At 37.9% G+C, this 17,743-nt stretch overlaps 1 protein-coding gene across 1 annotated transcript in view; it reads right to left on the bottom strand.

Moving 5' to 3' along the window:
* Nucleotides 1-17,743, bottom strand: part of GPC4 (glypican 4) — a 119,044-nt gene that overhangs the window by 33,751 nt on the left and 67,550 nt on the right. Inside the window, exon 2 of the mRNA XM_084870252.1 lies at nucleotides 1,405-1,563. Within this exon, the coding sequence (XP_084726378.1) occupies nucleotides 1,405-1,563 (159 nt within the window). The remainder of the gene's footprint in view (nucleotides 1-1,404; nucleotides 1,564-17,743) is intronic.

Genomic DNA, 17,743 nt, shown 5'->3' with positions numbered 1-17,743 from the left:
TTTCTTTTGCCAATAACACTGATCTTCTTGTGATGCTAACATATTATTAAATATACTTTACAATCCTGTGTGTTGGGAGGTATGGAAAATTATTTCCATCCATCCTGGGAAAGGAGAAGATAAAATTAAGACTAAGCATAACTATGCATACAATATGCATACAATAGGAAAAATGGGTACAATATATGATATGCTACATAGAAAAAATTAGTTCAACTGCATTACAACTAAAATATGCTTTCATGGTCTAGCCTGGGAACCCAACTAACACTTATTAAACAGGTGATAAGTTTCAAATAACAGATCTCAAAGCCAATATTTGAAACACAACTTGTTCTTTAACTGAGGAGTACCTTCTATATCAAATCTAATAGAGTCCAGCTTCTCACCATGGTAACGAGCCCTTTGCAGAAATACTCAAAGACATTTCACATCTTAAAAACTTGCCTTGTACTTCTTCACCACACATAATGTCAAGAAAAGCATGCATCAAAGGTACTATGTAATTAGAATGGCTTTTAAAATGAGCAAAAAGAAAGTCACTCCTATTAAAATTAAATCTACTACATCATAACAATCTTCACACTGAGTGCACAGCACCAGGATCCTGAGATGTTTTAGACCCCATATTCTAGTTTTTAAAATCCTTTGTATGTAACATTGCTTCAGATATTACTGAAGCGCTTCTCAATGGGCTCATATTGACTATTTCTTCACTATTAAATAAAGTGTACACGTGAGAATTCATGTTTGGCACAGAGGATTGAAACGGGTTTGGCTGTGGCTTTACATGGATAGACTAAGCCAGAGCACTGCTAAAATGAGGCCAGGGAAGAAGACCAGCTTAACGAATACTATAGTATACTAGCTATCGCTGGGCTACTGCTGCATGGAAACTCAAGAACTAAATGTTGATCCTCTCTGCATTCTACAGAGCTTCTAGGAATGCTAGTTATCTTTGGGGAACCATTTTGAAATTTAATTTGAACTCCAGCATCTGTATAGATGCCTGCTTTTTATTAGGGGGGAAAAAATTTAAGTGATGTGCGTCAACAACACTATTCTATGTTCATCCAAGAAAAGAAATCAAAACATTTAAATTAAACGACTTTAATCTATTTTTGGCTCCCTGCGACTATATTTCCATAATGCCTACCATACCGATTTTAGTGCATCCAGAAGGATTCTAGCAATAAAGCTATAGGGCTAACTTGCCCTGAGGATCCAACAAGAAGGAACATCTTGAGAGAAAACTTGAACACTGAGAGAACAGAAGAGCTCTGGAAAAGCAATTGTACAAACGTAAATATCACCTCTTAAAAGTGACGTGAATAAAAAGTGTAAAACAAATTTTGGAACAAAGCAAATGGGAATGCTCACTTAGACGCAAGTTCCAATACATACCATCAAACTTCTTATAGCGGGAAGCAAAGACGGCTTGCAAATGATTGCACTGTTCGGTGACCACACTTTTGAACTCATCTTTACTTTGCAGGCTGTACTTCTCCTCCATCTCTTGAGAGCAGCAGGTATAACCCTGGGGACAGATCTTCAAATGATCTCCTGAAAGATAAAAGTATAAGACACTCAATTTCCATTATTGTTCATCAGGTTCAAGAGGGAAGAATTTGGTTTAGGCACACAAAGTCTGCTTCATTTCCATCTGTGAGGTTGCTGCTAAGGCCTAAGAATCTTATGTATGGGAGCTTTCATTAAAACAAAAATATTTAACCTGGCTGGTGTGGCTTAGTGGTTGAGCATTGGCCTATGAACCAGGAGGTCACAATTCAATTCCTGGGTTGTGAGCTCAATCCCCAGTAGGAGGCAGCCAATCAATTATTCTCTCTCTATGTTGATGTTTCTATCTCTCTCTCCTTTCCCCCTTCCTCTTTGAGATAAATAAAGATATATTTTCTAAAAAGCAAAAATATGTATTCCCTTCTTAGAAAAATAAAATAATAAACCCACCTCCAAAAGCCTAAGGAACTTTCCAACCAGGAAGTCTGCTACATCACAGGAACACCAGTGTGGCCAGTAAACCAAGTATTATTCAATATCAACCCAAGTCTCTTTTATAATTCTTTAATTCTATTTCTCAAATCACACAAATGAGACAGTTTTTCTAGCTTTGGGAATTTAGACTCCAAAAGAGGGTACCATTAATGAAGAATCATTTATAAAATGTGATAACAACCAAAAACTGAACAAATATATGAACAACAGTTATACTTGGAGGAAGCAACAGGATAAGTGCATTTCAAGGAGTTGCCAGCCAAGCAGAAACAAAGCGAATGCATGCTGGATAATTTGAGTCTATGATAAGTCAAAGGGTGATATTAAATGATCTTTAATTTTAAGATTTTTTTCAGCCAGCAACTTCTGTGCAGATGTTAAACATTGTATTGACCTTATGATTCTGCGTAGCCACTCATTCCAGTATAGACTAATGGTTTCCAATAAATGTAATCTTTATGTAGTGAAGGAATCCTAAGAAGGGTCAAGAGAAATGTCAAAAGCATTATCACTCTATAGCAGCTTAACTCACAAAGTATCTCCCCTTACCCTAATCCAACTGCGTTTTGCTTGTGGTTTAGTCATAAGGGTTTGGAGGATTGTGGGTTTTTTAAAAAATAGATGCCAGAGTTCACCCACACATTATTCCTCCTATCACAGGACCAAAATTGTGCTTTGAAGAAGCCATACTCTCCTTCATAATGACCAAGAGATGCAGTGCCACTCGAAAATAAATCCACTAGGTACTTTATTCACTCCAATATTACTTGGTGCTGTATAGATACCCTAGTAAAAATGTTTACAAGGATTCACTGTCACTATTCTTTCTGCTATTGCTGTCCATGTTCCATGTAAGACATATGCAACCTGAAAAGAATCAAGATCTCAAGAACTCAGGAATGAGTACATAGAAGACACTTCAGCCTGCCAATGCTAAGCATGTACAATAAATAAAGGCATGGAGAATAAAGAACAAATCTTTCTAACAACACTAATAACCATGGGAATTGAACTAGACCATGAGCTGGCCTTGGATGTTTATTGGCTATGTGTGCTTAGAGGAAGTAAGTCTTCGCTTAAGATAGATACCAAAATGGCTCAGGGTTGGAGGTGGGGTGGGGGTGTGTGTGAAACTACTTTGGATATAATTTAGCTGGCAACTTATTTGACTAGCACTAGGATTGGAAACCCTTGGTCCACACATAATTTAAACAAGAAAAGAGGGAGGGTAGATTCTGTAGAAGAATCAAGGAGCTGTGAAGTTTTAGAATATCTTAGCTCTCATTAGTGAAAGAAGGGTTGCCCTGGCTGATGTGGCTTGATTGGTTAGAGTGTCATACCACACACCAAAAGGTGTCAGGACACATACCCAGGTTGTGAGTTGGATCCCAGGTCTCTCTCTCTCTGTGTCTCTCTCTGTCTCTCTCTCTCTCTCTCTCAATAATAATAATAATAATAATAATAATAATAATAATAATGTCTATTTTTAAAAAATGAAAAGAAAGAAGAAAGGTTGCTAAAGCTGTTTTCAGGAAATATCTTTGTTACAACCAAAAACAAAATTCCCTCCTTCACTGGCTTAATGAGTTCACAGCAGGCCTTTGGTACTAGCACATATAATTAAAAAGAGATATCCAGTTGTCTCCTGGTTTCAAGATTGAGGATTTCACCCAATACAGTCTAAATACATAAAATAATATGAAGGATCTCAACTAGTTGCAGTGTTTGCTGCAGCTGTACTAAATAATCCATATCACAGTCACACCCCACATAGAATATTCATTGGAATGCTCAGAATAAGGACTTAAGACACACAGGGTTATTTAAATAAATTATAATAAGGGAGCAGCTACTTTTTAAGGTTATCACAGGCTAAAGTTCATCAAAGGCTGATTTTCAAGCCCCTGCAAAGATTCTGTTGTGAAGTGCATTGGATTTCCAAGGTAAAACAATTCAAGAATTTGGAAAATAATCTGTTCACCTAGTCTTAGCAGCATTCACACATATAATAAACTAAAGAGCCACTTACTGGATTCTATAAAAATAGGTTTCTAAGTCCAAGGAAAAGCACCCCTTTTCCACCCCCAATGCATACATGCACAGACACATGACCTGAAGCCAGCAAATTCTGAGACAGCAGGAAAGAATAATGTTTTACATTTAAGAAGGTGCTAGACATTGAAGGGTTTAAACTTATCCACAGGAATTTTACGTTAAGGAGACAATCTTCAAAAACAGGTAACAACAATAAAAGTTTTACTAGTAACCTGCTGAAAGTACACAGCACCATTTACACTAGCACATATAAAGAGCCCAGCAGGGCCCATGAACCCCTCCCTTCACTTATCCACCAAAGGACCGTAGCAGGACCTTATGGAGACTTGCTTATATCTGAACATTGGAGTACATCGCTGTTTTATCAATAGCTAATAAAAAATAAAAGAGCCCACTTTCATTTTAGAGAGAAGAACATTCCAGGAAAAATCTGTCTAATGGTAAAAGGCTTGCCCTGTGTAAAGGACAAAAACAAGGTAAATACTTGGCTAATATTTCTGTTGGCAAAGTTGTCTACTCCTCGGTGCAAACATGATGACTCCAACATTCCACTTTTGCTCATATAGCCTTCAATGCACCACTTACTCCACCTGCATTTCTACTAGGTTAATATGCGGGTTTTTTTCAATAGATGGAGTTACACATCAAATCGCATATACTGGTATATCAACATATGTGTAACTCCATCTATTGCAAACAATCCACATTATTATGTTGGCATATGTATGATTTGATATGTATGCTATTTTGTTGTATTGATCCTTCAGATTGACATTTGTTCTGATCAATGGCACACACACTTTCTGAGCAGCACTTCCAAACATATGAAGAAGTGAAAAATTGGGTCTCTGAATGGTTTGCCTCAAAACAAGAAAAGTTCTATTGGGACGGTATCCACAAATTACTTGAAAGATGGGGGAAATGTGTAGCTAGTGATGGACATTACTATGAATAAAGCACTTTTGATGTTTCTCTTGAAAATATCATGTTTTTTTATTACAAAATCTGCATTATTAATCATTGACTGGTTAATAATGTGGATTAATTATTAACCAGTTAATAGTGTAGATTAACTCTTAACTGGTTAATAATGTATATTAACTGTTAATCAGTTAAAAATGCAGGTTAACTGTTAACTGGTTAATAGTGTGGATTAACTGTTTACCAGTTAATGCAGATTAATTATTGACCAGTTCATAGTGTGGATTAACTGTTAACAGGTTAATAATGAAGATTAATTATTGACCAGTTAGTTGTGGGGGTTAACTCTTAACTGGTTAATAATGCAGATTAATTATTGACTGGTCAATAGTGTAGATTAACTGTTAACCGGTTAATAATGCGGATTTTATAATCCAAAGAAAACACAATAATTTCAAGAGAAACATCAAAAGTGCACATTCCCCTCAACTTTCAGATAATTTGTATGTACCATCCCAATAGAACTTTTCTTGTTTTGTGGCAAACCATTCAGAATCCCAATTTTCCACTTCTTCATACGTTTTGAATTACTGCTCAGTACGAAGAAGTGGAAAGTGTGCCACTGATCAGAGCTAGGTGATTCTGATACATAACCTTCCATAAAAATTATTATTTGAAAGGCTTAAACATTAGAGCCACAGAAGATCAGGTAATATTAACCAGTAATCCCAATAGATTAAGTGAACAGTGAGTTATGATCCACACCTAACATTTGTCTTCTATATTTCCCTAACTCAATCCCCTGCTTCTATGCCCATTGCTTATAGCTCTCCATGTCTCTCTTCTACTCCCTTAAAGCTCTTGTTTTCCCTCTTTTATTCTACCTTTATTGCTCTTTCCTACCTTACTCCACCCACTTCTTTTAACATAACATGAAACCAAAGGATTTTGAGAAATGTGTTGTACTTGTTGAGAGTTCCTGTTCTAATTTTAAAAGCAAGTGAATTGAATGCTTTATGGTTTTCTAAGGAAGCGCCTAAATAAAGTTGTTTTTAGTACACAGCTCTTGATTAGTTTTTTTCTTTGTGGGTCAGTGGTCCTCAAAAGAAAAACAGTCCCCTAGCCCTGTATTAGGAGGCTTGCATGAGATTCAATGAAGCATGCTTTGTAAAGCTTAACTCTATGGCATTAATAACAAAACAAAACAAAATCACTCGAAGGAGCCATACTTTTTTTTCAACCACACCAGTTCTATGTAATTTCTCTTTAGTCTTAATATCAAGGCCTGAGTATTCAAAGCTAAACAAAGATAATCACAATAAATTCATACTCAATCCTGCTGAATGTGTATTGGTTCTTTTTTTTTCAGCCCTTCAAATCAATGGTTAAAGAAGTAGGCATTGAATATGTGGGATATTCCATCTTTTACCAGGGCTCTGTGGTGAACAATCTGTGGAACTGTGCTTTGTCATTTTATCTCATTTAATGGTCTCATCAAAGGCTGGCTCTGATGTATAAACGGGATACAGCTAATGTCCATTAATTTTTAGTTGCTCATAACCCACCTTCCCGTAAAAAATTGTTGTAAATGCTGTTAGGTTCTCAGGCCAGCCCTCAGCTTATTTACTATCAACTTTACAATTTTAACCATAACTTACAACCTACAGCTCTCTCAGAATATTCACTTTGCAGTTCAACTAGATGCCAGGGGGGAAAAATGTCCCTCAGATTCATACACATTTTCAGGGGATTGGTGATAAAGGAATATTTGTAGTTTTCATTAAGGTGCCAGATTTCTGGAACTGTAGGAGATAAAGTAAATCTCTAGCAATTACTCTCCCCGAGTCCTAAATGGAGGAACCAAAAACCTTCATGGCAGAGAACGCAGGATTGCCTGCACCAGCATGATTTGTAAGACACACCCCAAATGATTTCATCAATAAAGCAAGTGAATGCCTCTGATAAATAATAGAGACACAAACTACACCCTAAGGGTAAGAGCAGCAGGGAGGAACATCTGAGAACACACTGGAAAGCACTTTGTATACTGTAACTGTGAGAGACTATAATTTTTGCATTGGCCTTTCTTGCAGAAACTGAGTACCTCACCTGGGTTTCGAAGAAAACTTAGCTCTTTAGGAGGGGTTTTTAAGAAGTTAATTTAAAAGCTTTCAAATACTTAGCACTATCTGGATTTTTCCTTCTGCAAGGCGAATGATTGCCTAGGGATGAGAAGACTGATTTGGGGAATCAGGAATACAGGTTTGAGTCCCAGCTGTACATGATTCACTGTGGGCTCTTGGAGAAGTCACTTACCCACTGGAGCCTTTCCTATACAAACAAAGAAGCATTATGTAAATATAAAATACTGCAATTGCAAAACAAAGACAGAAATAAAGACCATCCTATCTAATAAAGAGGGAATATGCTAATTGACCATCACACCATCACAAAAGATAGTGATGCCCACAGCCAATACAGAGGGAATATGCTAATTGACTATCTTGCCCTCAAACATGGCAGCGCCCACAGCCAATAAGGAGAGAATATGCTAATTGACTGCCCCTCCCTCCCAGATGGCAGCGCCCACAGCCAATATGGAAGGAATATGCTAACTGACTGCCCTGTCCTCAAAGACAGCAGCACCCACAGCCACAAGATGGTGGCGCACCTGCCTCCGGAGTCCCCCAGTCCCTTCAACCCCCCCAGCCGCTCAAGGCCAGCCTGAGGTGAAGGCAAGCCTCGAATAGTGGCTACTCAGCTGCCCAGGGCTGGCCCTAGATATAAGGAAGCCTCGGATGGCAGCTGCCCAGCCGACACCCGGGGCGCAGGCAAGCCTCATATGGTGGCTGCCCAGCTGCCCAGGACTGGCCTGAGGTGCAGGAAAGTCTTGGATGGCAGCTGTCCAGCTACCCTGGGGCACAGGCAAGCCTCAGATAACCAGGGCCGGCCGAGGCTTGCACTGCTGGCAGTTGCAGCAGCAGGTGTGATGGGGTGTCGCCTTCCCCTGATTGCCAAGTCACCTCCCACCCCTGAGGGCTCCTAGACTGTGAGATGGGGCAGGCCAGGCTGAGGGACCCCCTCTAATCTATACTTTGATAACATACTGAGGCTCTCCATGAAGAGACAACTTGTACTGAGAGGGGCCAGGGGAGCAGCATCTTCCCTCTTCCAGATATTTCAAGAACATATCTCATTGGAGACATATTTTAAGGTAGTAAATATGTAGCCAGAAAAGAAAACATCAATTAGTTGCTGAGTGGAATGCATAAGTGATGGTGAACTGATGACAACTAAGCCAAGGCATTGATCTACAGGGCCAAGGACCATCATAAGCAAAGTCTGGGGAGCCTAAGCAGACATGATGGCAAAACATAATGTGTTATTGTGGGTTGGTACAGAAAAAGACATTATAGGAAAACTAAGGAAATCAACAAACACATGCAAATAGTGAGAGCAGCATTATTCATAATAGCCAAATGTCCAACAATGAATAGATAAACGAATTTGGTACAATGGAGTATTACTCAGCCATAAGAAAGAATAAAGTTCTGATTCAGGTTATAACACAGCTCAACCTCAAAAACATGATGTTAAGGGAAAGAGCCAATTACAAAAGCCCACATATTATATGATTCCTTTTATTTAAAGGCCTAGCACAGGTCAATGTATAGAGAAAGCAAGTGGATTATTGTTTCCTGTGGCCGAGGGGGCAGTGTGGGAGCCAGATTAATGGGAAGTAAAGGGGGATGTTACAGTTAAAAGGTATAAGATTTTGGTGAGGATGCACAATACACTAAAAGCCACTGTAATTAAATGGTTTAATTTTGGAGGGTATGAATTATATCTCAATAAAACTATTACTAAAAAAAATTATAATATTCATCTATCCATTGTGACAGTGTACCACACTAATGTCAGATGTTAATAATAGGAAAAACTGGGTGTGGGATATAGGGGAACTCTGCTTTATTTCCATTTTCTGTAATACTTTATCCTGGAAGAGTTAGATTATTTTAAAAAGCAGTTTTCAAAGTGAAAAGAATAAGGGGGGGACTTTCATCAGCCTTTTAGAAATATGAATACAAGATATAATTCTAATATTGGGAAGCTATATTAAGCTATTAATTACGGGAGTGATTTTCTTAATTCCTTGATTTATACTTTACTCTTTTTTATTTTTATTTTTAATGAAAGTAAAACAATTCTTTGTCATTGGTCTAAAGAATTACAAAAATACATCTATGCATATAAGTTCCCTGGTTAATGCTTGGGAGGAGTGGGTGCAGGGTGGAGGGAGTCAATGGGATAAACCACCAACAACAAAAACTAAAGGGGGCAGCTATACTACTTTCAACAGTGAAGAAATTTAAAAAATTTTAAATAATTTTTAAAATAAAATCCTATATAATAAAGAGGTAATATGCAAATTGACCGTCATGCCTTTGCACAAGATGGTTGCCCCCAGGTGGTCACAAGATGGCCACCATGAGATGGACGGCAGGGGAAGAAAGTTGTGGATGCTCAAACCAGCAGGGAAGGATACTTGGGGGCAACCAGGCCTGCAGAGGAGGGCAGTTGGGGGGGACCAGGCCTGCAGGGGAGGTTGCACTGGTTTAGGTTGCCTCTAGTTTAAAAAGAATTACCAAAATAGTTTCTGTTCACGTTCTAGATCTAAATTCATGTGGCCACAAAATAAGCTAAAATGCAGGTTGTTATAGAACTCCAGCTCCTCCAAGTTACCTAAGAACCCTAGGAGGATTATACAATGCTCAGCATCCTGAGAACAAAGAAAGAAAATCTATAAAAGTTTTTAATAATATCAGGAAGGTGGGGGATGATATACATTAGTCTATCTTCCCCCTTGCAAAAATGAGTGAAATTATTGCATATAACGCGCTATGCACACTGAAAGCCTAAAGTCATTTGACCTAAACCTTAATGGTAATGCGCATAAATTAGTTATTATGCAAATGTATGACTTGAGGTCACCTATCAATCAGTAGGAGAATTGCATCTAGTTAGCATTTCGTTAAAACCTTGCCAAAATATAACTCTGGAGGGCTTAAGACTGCCAATTATTTTTAGGTGTACTGATCCTGCAAGGTAAGATAGAAAAGGGCAATCAGAAACATATATGTTTTGAAAACAAGTTTCATTATATTTTTCTAAGAATACCTTCATGTTAAGTGTAGTTAGAAGAGTTAGGGTTGCTACGTTAAAACCCTATACTTCATTTCATTGAGCTTGCAACAGCTTTAAAATCCACTCCAAGTAGAAATCAAGCTGGGCTTTATATTGATGTTTAAATAAGCAAATTATGAACCAAAAGTTTATGTCGGGCACTCATAAAACCCCATTGAATTGTACCAAACATTCACTAAAGTAAGAGGGTAGCCTGAAATTCACACATTGACCTATTTTACTAACACCTTAGAGCAACTATGCAAATGCATCTATTTTGCACATTTTCCAACACTTCGTCCAGGTCAAGGGCTCAATGGGAATAATACTGATAATTAAGCTAACACTATTCAATACTAAGTCTGGGATCTAATAAATACTACCCCAGGAGTCAGGGCTAATAAAAGGCTCTGAAAATGTGTTGGGGAACCATAGAGGATAGGCTATGGACAGATAGAAAAAGATGGGGTGCTCCTGTTTTACAACTAACAAAGGAGAAGGACTTTTCTGTCAATGATTTAGGTGCACGTGCATGGTCGAATCAATTGAGAGATCGGCTGAAATACTAATTTATGATTTTCATTGGGTTCACACCTTAACGGAATGCCTGGGTATGAATAAATGATTCCAAATACTTCAGTTATACATTCATCTACAAAGAAAAAGTAGCTTAGAGAGGAAACACCATTGGCTACAATATTTTTTCTCTTTGGTGGCCAACAGTACTTCTGGAACCTGTATACCAAGCTGTGGATCAAAATCCTGGTAAACCAAAGCACCGGTAGGACAATCTCTAAGACAACTGATCAGACCAGGCTTGGAGCATCACAGAGATCAGGGTGGGAGAATGCTGGCCACCAGCAGCATTTTGCCCTTTCTCTACATCACTAGTGTGCTAAAGTCTTAGGATTGCCCCTGAGAGCAGTCAATCTCCTGTGGGTAACTACATAAGACCTTAGAGAATTAGAGAAAAAGAAAGGATGAAGGTATTCTTAGAAAAACATTGGAGACATGTCTTTCCTCCTCCTCCCAGGGAGATGACTCGAATATCAGGGCTTCCAATAGAGAGTGACTTTCCTTATTATTTCCAAATAATCTCTAAAGGAACCCTCCAGGAATCCAATTCTCAGATAAATTGCCATAGCCATTTAGGTTTCACAGCAAGATCACAAAGGGTCAGCAGTTTACTGCGAATGTTGAAGAAAATGTTGTGGGGGAGTAGGGGGACTCACGGATACGAAACACTTGCTCTTATACAAATATTTATACTTTTCCTTTTATGTACATTTCATGGGTTGTGGGTCATGAAGATTTTTAACATTTTTTATAGTTGTTTCATCTTTGGCTAACTGGGAAGAGAAAAACCCTCAAGTTTTCTTTAGCCTCCCTTTCATGACATACCTCAAATTCCTCCCTCCAAAGTAGAGTATGAGAATAGGTTTTCAGTTAATTGACTTTCTAGGAAAAATATACCTAAAGAACAGCATATCCATTCATAATTAATTTTTCCAAAGGGTATTTTTCCAAACAACTATCTAGAAAAGCTTTTACACTAACTAAGGTGATAGCAAAGTCCGCTGCTTCACATAAAGAAAAACGACTCTTTAACATCAGATTTCCAGCCACACACACCTTTCTTTAAAATTCTAGCCAACATCAATGAAATAAGAAGGGAGAAAGAAGTATTCACATTTTCAATGTTTGTACTTAAAATCCACTTCCATAATTCTTGTTAAAGGTCGTAGTAAGTTACAGCTAACTCTAATACAGATCTGCACTGAAGGATTCTTGATTAGTCTCAGTTCCAATGGACATGGGCATGAGTCGTACTTGAACATGAGTTATCTTTTATAACATGAGAGAAAAATGCTTCTGAACTTTAAGACAAGCAGGTCGGGGGGGGGGGGGCGGGCAGCATGTTCTTTTTGCAAGGTTGAATTCCCCCAACCCTCTAAAAATCTCCTCTCATTGCCAATCATTATCTGGTACCCTATCACCTGGGCCTGCCACCTTTGGGGCATACACTCTAGAATTGATTCCCATTTAATGGGCACTTTGCTATTTAGAAAACTTTTTTGACAAACGTAAAATTTTTAATGTATACTTTCTTTTCCAGGTCATTGACTGGAACTGTAAGTAAAATTTGTCTCAGTCATAATTTTGGACAGAATGTCACTGTTCATGTTGCTATCTAGAGAATTATCTTTTTTATCCTTACCCTCTGCTGCCTGTCTAAAAGTCCATCATAACATTTGATGAAAGAGTCCCACAGTTCTATGTTGATGCCACTTAAGTTTCCTTGCCTTGGTTTGATTGAGATTTATCCTAATGGCAGTGTACTAGAGCTCCTTGGCATTAATTTCCCAATCTGATTTCTTAGAATATTTCCTTCAGGGTCAGACCTGTTGATTACATTTTATTTGATCATTGGGATTTGAAAATCAATTATATTTACCACTTCTTGACCTAGTTAGTTTAACCAGTCCACTTCAAGAGATTACCTGGAAATGGTACCCTGCCCTAAAAAATTTCCCCAAGTCTAAATCAAAGAATCAATTCACTTCTCCCAAACTAACCTTTGACCCAATTTGACAACACAAGAAAAACATTGTTGGTGCTTAATGTAGTATTTATCAAATACCTTTTATCTGTCAGATGCCATTCATCATTGCAGAAATAGAAGAGGCTTGGATTTTGCCCTCTTCAAATTATAGGATGAACAGAAACATATTTTATTGTTGCTTTATATGCTTTTTCTCTCTCCCAATTCTATGATCTGAATTTCTAAACACACACACCGCAAATTATCTGAGGTCATCTAGTCATGTCTTAGAACAATTCAGTGGAAAACATTCTGGTGATTTCTCAAGAAGTTAAGAATAGAGTTACCATATGATCCGGCAATCCCTCTCCGGTTTATACACTCAAAAACATGTATTCACAAAGATATATTCACCCCTATGCTCACTGCAGTATTCACAGTGGCCAAGACATGAAGATAACCAAGGTGTCCCATAAAGTGTTAGATAAAGAAGATGTGGTACATATATACAATGGAATACTACTCAGCCATAAGAAAGGATGAAATACTGTCATTTGCAACAACATGGATGGACCTTGAGAATAGTATGCTAAATGAAGTAAGTTAGGCAGAAAAAAGCTAAGAACATATGATTTCAACTCATATGTGAGATATAAAACTGAAACTCACGGACACAAACAGCGGTATGGTGGTTGCCAGAGGGAAGGGGGCTGGGGGTAAAGGGGCCCTAATATATGGTTATGGAAGATGATTTGACTTTGGGTGATGAGCACACCGTGCAATATCCAGATAATGTAATATAGAAATCCATACTGAAACCTTACGATACTATTAACCAATATCACCCCAATAAATTTAATTTTTTTAAAAGACAAGAGGAAAGGTGATACTATCTCAGGCCAATCCAACCCAACCCATGCTTCTCACATTGTGATTTCACAGATGTGCCTTAGGAGGTGCCTTTGGACAAATTGGGAGAGATTCACATACTCAAATATAATCTATACATTGTGGACACGCGATGGCCATTTGTTAAGTCATACATAACTACAGAAGATATTATCTTGAACTCAAAGAAGAATCTTGCAATGAGGGGAAGAAAGAAATTCGACAAAGTAAAACCTTCTCACAAAATGCTTTGTAGTTATTTGGCTTGACAAATCAAATCACTAAAAATTCAAATAATTTTTTTAAAAGCCACTTCTTGGATGATGTCAATACTTTGATTTTTTCAATAGTTTATTGAATTTTAGAGAGGGGGAAGGGAGAAGAGGAGAAAGAGAAAAACATCAATATGAGAACACAACACAGCACTATAGATCAGTTGCCTCCTGTACACCCTCTACAGGGATAGAGCCCACAACCAGGCTTGTGCCCTTGACCGGGAATTAAACCAACAATCTCTTGGTGCCAACACCCAACTAACTGAGCCACATAGGCCAGGGGAATGCTTTGATTTTTTTTGAAGTATCTAAGTGTGGTCATTTGATGAAAAAATTCCCTAAACTTATATTCTAATAGTCACTGAGATGCCTCTATTCAATGTTTGCAGCTCAAGTCTCAGGAAAGAAGCTTCTAAGTCCTCAAGTGACTGATACACCACACAATGAAGGAATTGAGATACAACACAATTCCTCTCTATCACACTAGGAATAATCCCTAGTTTGTTCTGGGCTCTGAAACACCAATAAAAAGATGTTTGAAGTTAAATATAAGGCATCACTTAGGGAATTCTTTAGCTAGGCTGCCATGCCAGCCACCTACCACTTTCCACTGGTTTCTTTAGTATCAGAGAAGGGAACATAAAGGCAGGTCTTGGGCACTAAATTAAAGTCTTAATGTAATAAATTATTTATGACTCAAAAAATATGTTTCCTCACAGAAGCTGGAAAAATGAGTGTCTCTTTGCTAGCAAGTGACAAGGAAAAGAGAAAAATCAGGCAACTGCTCTGCATTCAAGTCCCTACAGGCCTATGCAAGTCCTGATGATCCTCAGATGCAGATCTGCCCAATCAGAATCCTCTGAATCACCCCAGGGCCACAGAGATAGATATGGATATTCCAGAAAGCAACTAGTGCATTAGAGGTCACCTTGCCCTCTTTACTGCAGAACTATCAGATAACCAAGAATAAAGGGGCTGCCTGTTACCATTTTTGTTTTGGGCACAGATGAAAGGAGAGAGACAATTCTAATTTGAGCCTCTAAGAAGAAATTAAGTTTGCTGCCATAGAATGGTATAGTCTGTCATAAAACCTAAGAGAGGTCCCAGAGCTCCTGAAATCTAGACAAAAGACAAGCTTAAGACCTGATGTTCAAAATTCAAAATATCAGACAGCTGTCCATGCCAAATGAGTGAGTGGATTACCTACTGCAATATCCTGCCTTCCATGAATCTTTTGGCCATGGGCCAACTGCTCATTTATGAACAAATTAATTTGGTCAAATATCTGATTCCCAAAGAAGTTCTGATTACTCTTCCAGTCCCAGAATATGACCTCCCCACCCCCCCAAATCAAGGCCCATCAGCTACTTTAGGATTAACAAAAACCATTGGGGGTTTGGGACTACAGCCATTAAGGGGCAAGAGAGATAAAAGATGGCATATGACCCCGTACTGGGAGGGCCACCTAAAACTGATACGAGTGGTAATCTGGCGCCAGGGCCGCAGGTTCCACAGTAACTCCCATCAAGCAAAGGGACATGTTTTTCTCTCCACTTTCCGTTACATAGAGCCTGCAGATGGCACACAGCATTACTACTGCAATTATTGACTATAATTATCGTGGAAAGTCTTTGACATGATAGCAAAAATTATTAAAATGGCCCTTCCTAGAAAAAAAAAAAAAGGGCAATAAAGACAGCCTCCTTAGGAAAATTTAAGGACACAATTTCATACCAGGACCTCCTGACAGAAAAGTCATTTTAATATACTTGTTTTTTGCTCCTCTCCTTGAAGATGTTTTATTCTATGTGGAAAATGATTAATCATGGGTGGTTCAGCATATATTTTAAGAGTATACTTACATGTATTTAAAAGAAAATAAAAAAATAAAGTAGCCTTGCAGACAGAACATACTATTTGCACAAGCTCATAGTTTTTCCTGATCCCATAGTAACGAATGAGAGGCGATTTAAAAATAATTTATAAAGTATAGTTGGCACATTTTACATTAGTTTCTGGTGTACAACATAGTGATTCAGCATTCATCTACTTCACAATATGATCAGCACACTTACTCTAGTAACCATCTGTCACTGTGCAAAGTTATCACATTAATATTGACTATATTCCCTTTCACCATTTCTACCCATCCCCCCACCAAACAATTTTTTAAATTATGTTTAGGATAAGAACAAACGATAACATGAAATATGGGTCTTATTGCCCTAGCTGTTTTGGCTCAGTGGATAGAGCCTCGGCCTGCGGTCTGAAGGGTCCCTGGTTCGATTCCAGTCAAGGGCACAAGCCTGGTTTGCAGGCTCAATCCCCAGTAGGGGAAGTGCAGGAGGCAACCATTATCGGTTTTAATTAGCAAACATTTTAGTATACTTAAATAAGTATTGATAACTCAAAATATAGAAAAATACATAATAGTTCACTTAATTCTCTTTCTGTCATAGGATAATAAACAGTGCAAGGTCACATTTTTTAAAGTCTACCTAATCTTATGCTTTAACTCTGAGATAAGATGGCATAATTCCAAGTTATATCCAATGTTACAGGAGGAGCACATACATTACCACAGTATGTGGCAAGACTTTAAACCATTTTCTGGAATCAGCTTCAATTAGGGGGTGAGCACGGGATTGGAAAAGCCGAAGCAAATCAAAAGTCCATTATTGAAAGTCCAGATTTTTGCAAGTAAACTAACTGCCTAAATCAGAATGAATCAAACCAGGTTATCTGGAAGATAATACTTACTTTTTGCCCATGGGTGTTTCTATTTTTAATATATGACAATGAACACAGCCCAATACAAAAGGCCAACTAATGTAAACGAAGCTTAACTTTACTATGGTAAATTTAATCACATAGAATGGCAACACTATAGTTAAATAACCTTAGAAAAGTTAAATAATCATAGGCTCTCAACTTTCATAAACATGTTTTTGAATAGGTGCTTGATAATACAAGTCTGAGCTTCCATGTGGTCTAATGACCAGTGGGCATGGGTAAGTGTGGGACATGCTCTTATAAAAAAAAAAAGAATTGTTTCATTACTATGAAATGAGCCTTCATCATTTGTGGCTTCAAACATAAGCAAATTATGTTGAGAATTATTGCAAAATGGGCCTATGTTAAGAAAAAATCATGACACAGTTTATTGGTTAAAACTCATAACAGCATTGACAAATTTGTGACAGCATACAGAACCCAAGCTTCTTTTTAATCCTAACAGTGAACAGCAACTCAGAAATGGAATGGTCAGGCTCTTCAAGAACCAAGAACTTCAGATTACTCAGCATCAGCAAGGTTCCTCAGTCAGGCCAGTTCAATACAAACTAAGTCACAATAAGCAGAAAACTCAGCAAAGAGAATAGAAAAGCTTACAACACTTGGTACTTATGATAAGTCTGAGGCAGGTAGGCACCGCGTTATAAGGATAGCATAAGGGCTTTGGGGTTAAATAGGCCTGGGTTTAAGCTGAGTTCTGTTCCTTACTAGCTGTGTGACTTTGGGTCAGTCTCTTCACTTCTGAGACTACTTCACCTTTGGTAAAATGGGGACAAAAACAGAATCTATCTCAAAATCACTGGAAACATTAAATGTATATATTGATAGTGTCTCAACCAAGAGTCGCTATTATAATGAATGCTGATATCTGAAGATGCTATATATTGCTCAGAAGGAGGATCCTTTTTGTGCTTCAGGGTTCAGCTATATTTAATCAAAAGGAAACTTTTTGTTATATTATTGTTATTACTGCTACTACTGGTAGTACTATTATTAGTCTTAGGAAGCACTTATTTCTAAAAATTACAGACCAAATGTTAATTTAGCTTTATTTATAGCCAAAATGGAAACT

The sequence above is a fragment of the Pipistrellus hanaki genome (genome assembly GCF_964339955.1).
Source record: "Pipistrellus hanaki genome assembly, chromosome: X".
Lineage (NCBI taxonomy): Eukaryota > Metazoa > Chordata > Mammalia > Chiroptera > Vespertilionidae > Pipistrellus > Pipistrellus hanaki.
This window is presented reverse-complemented; position numbering and strand designations above follow the sequence as displayed.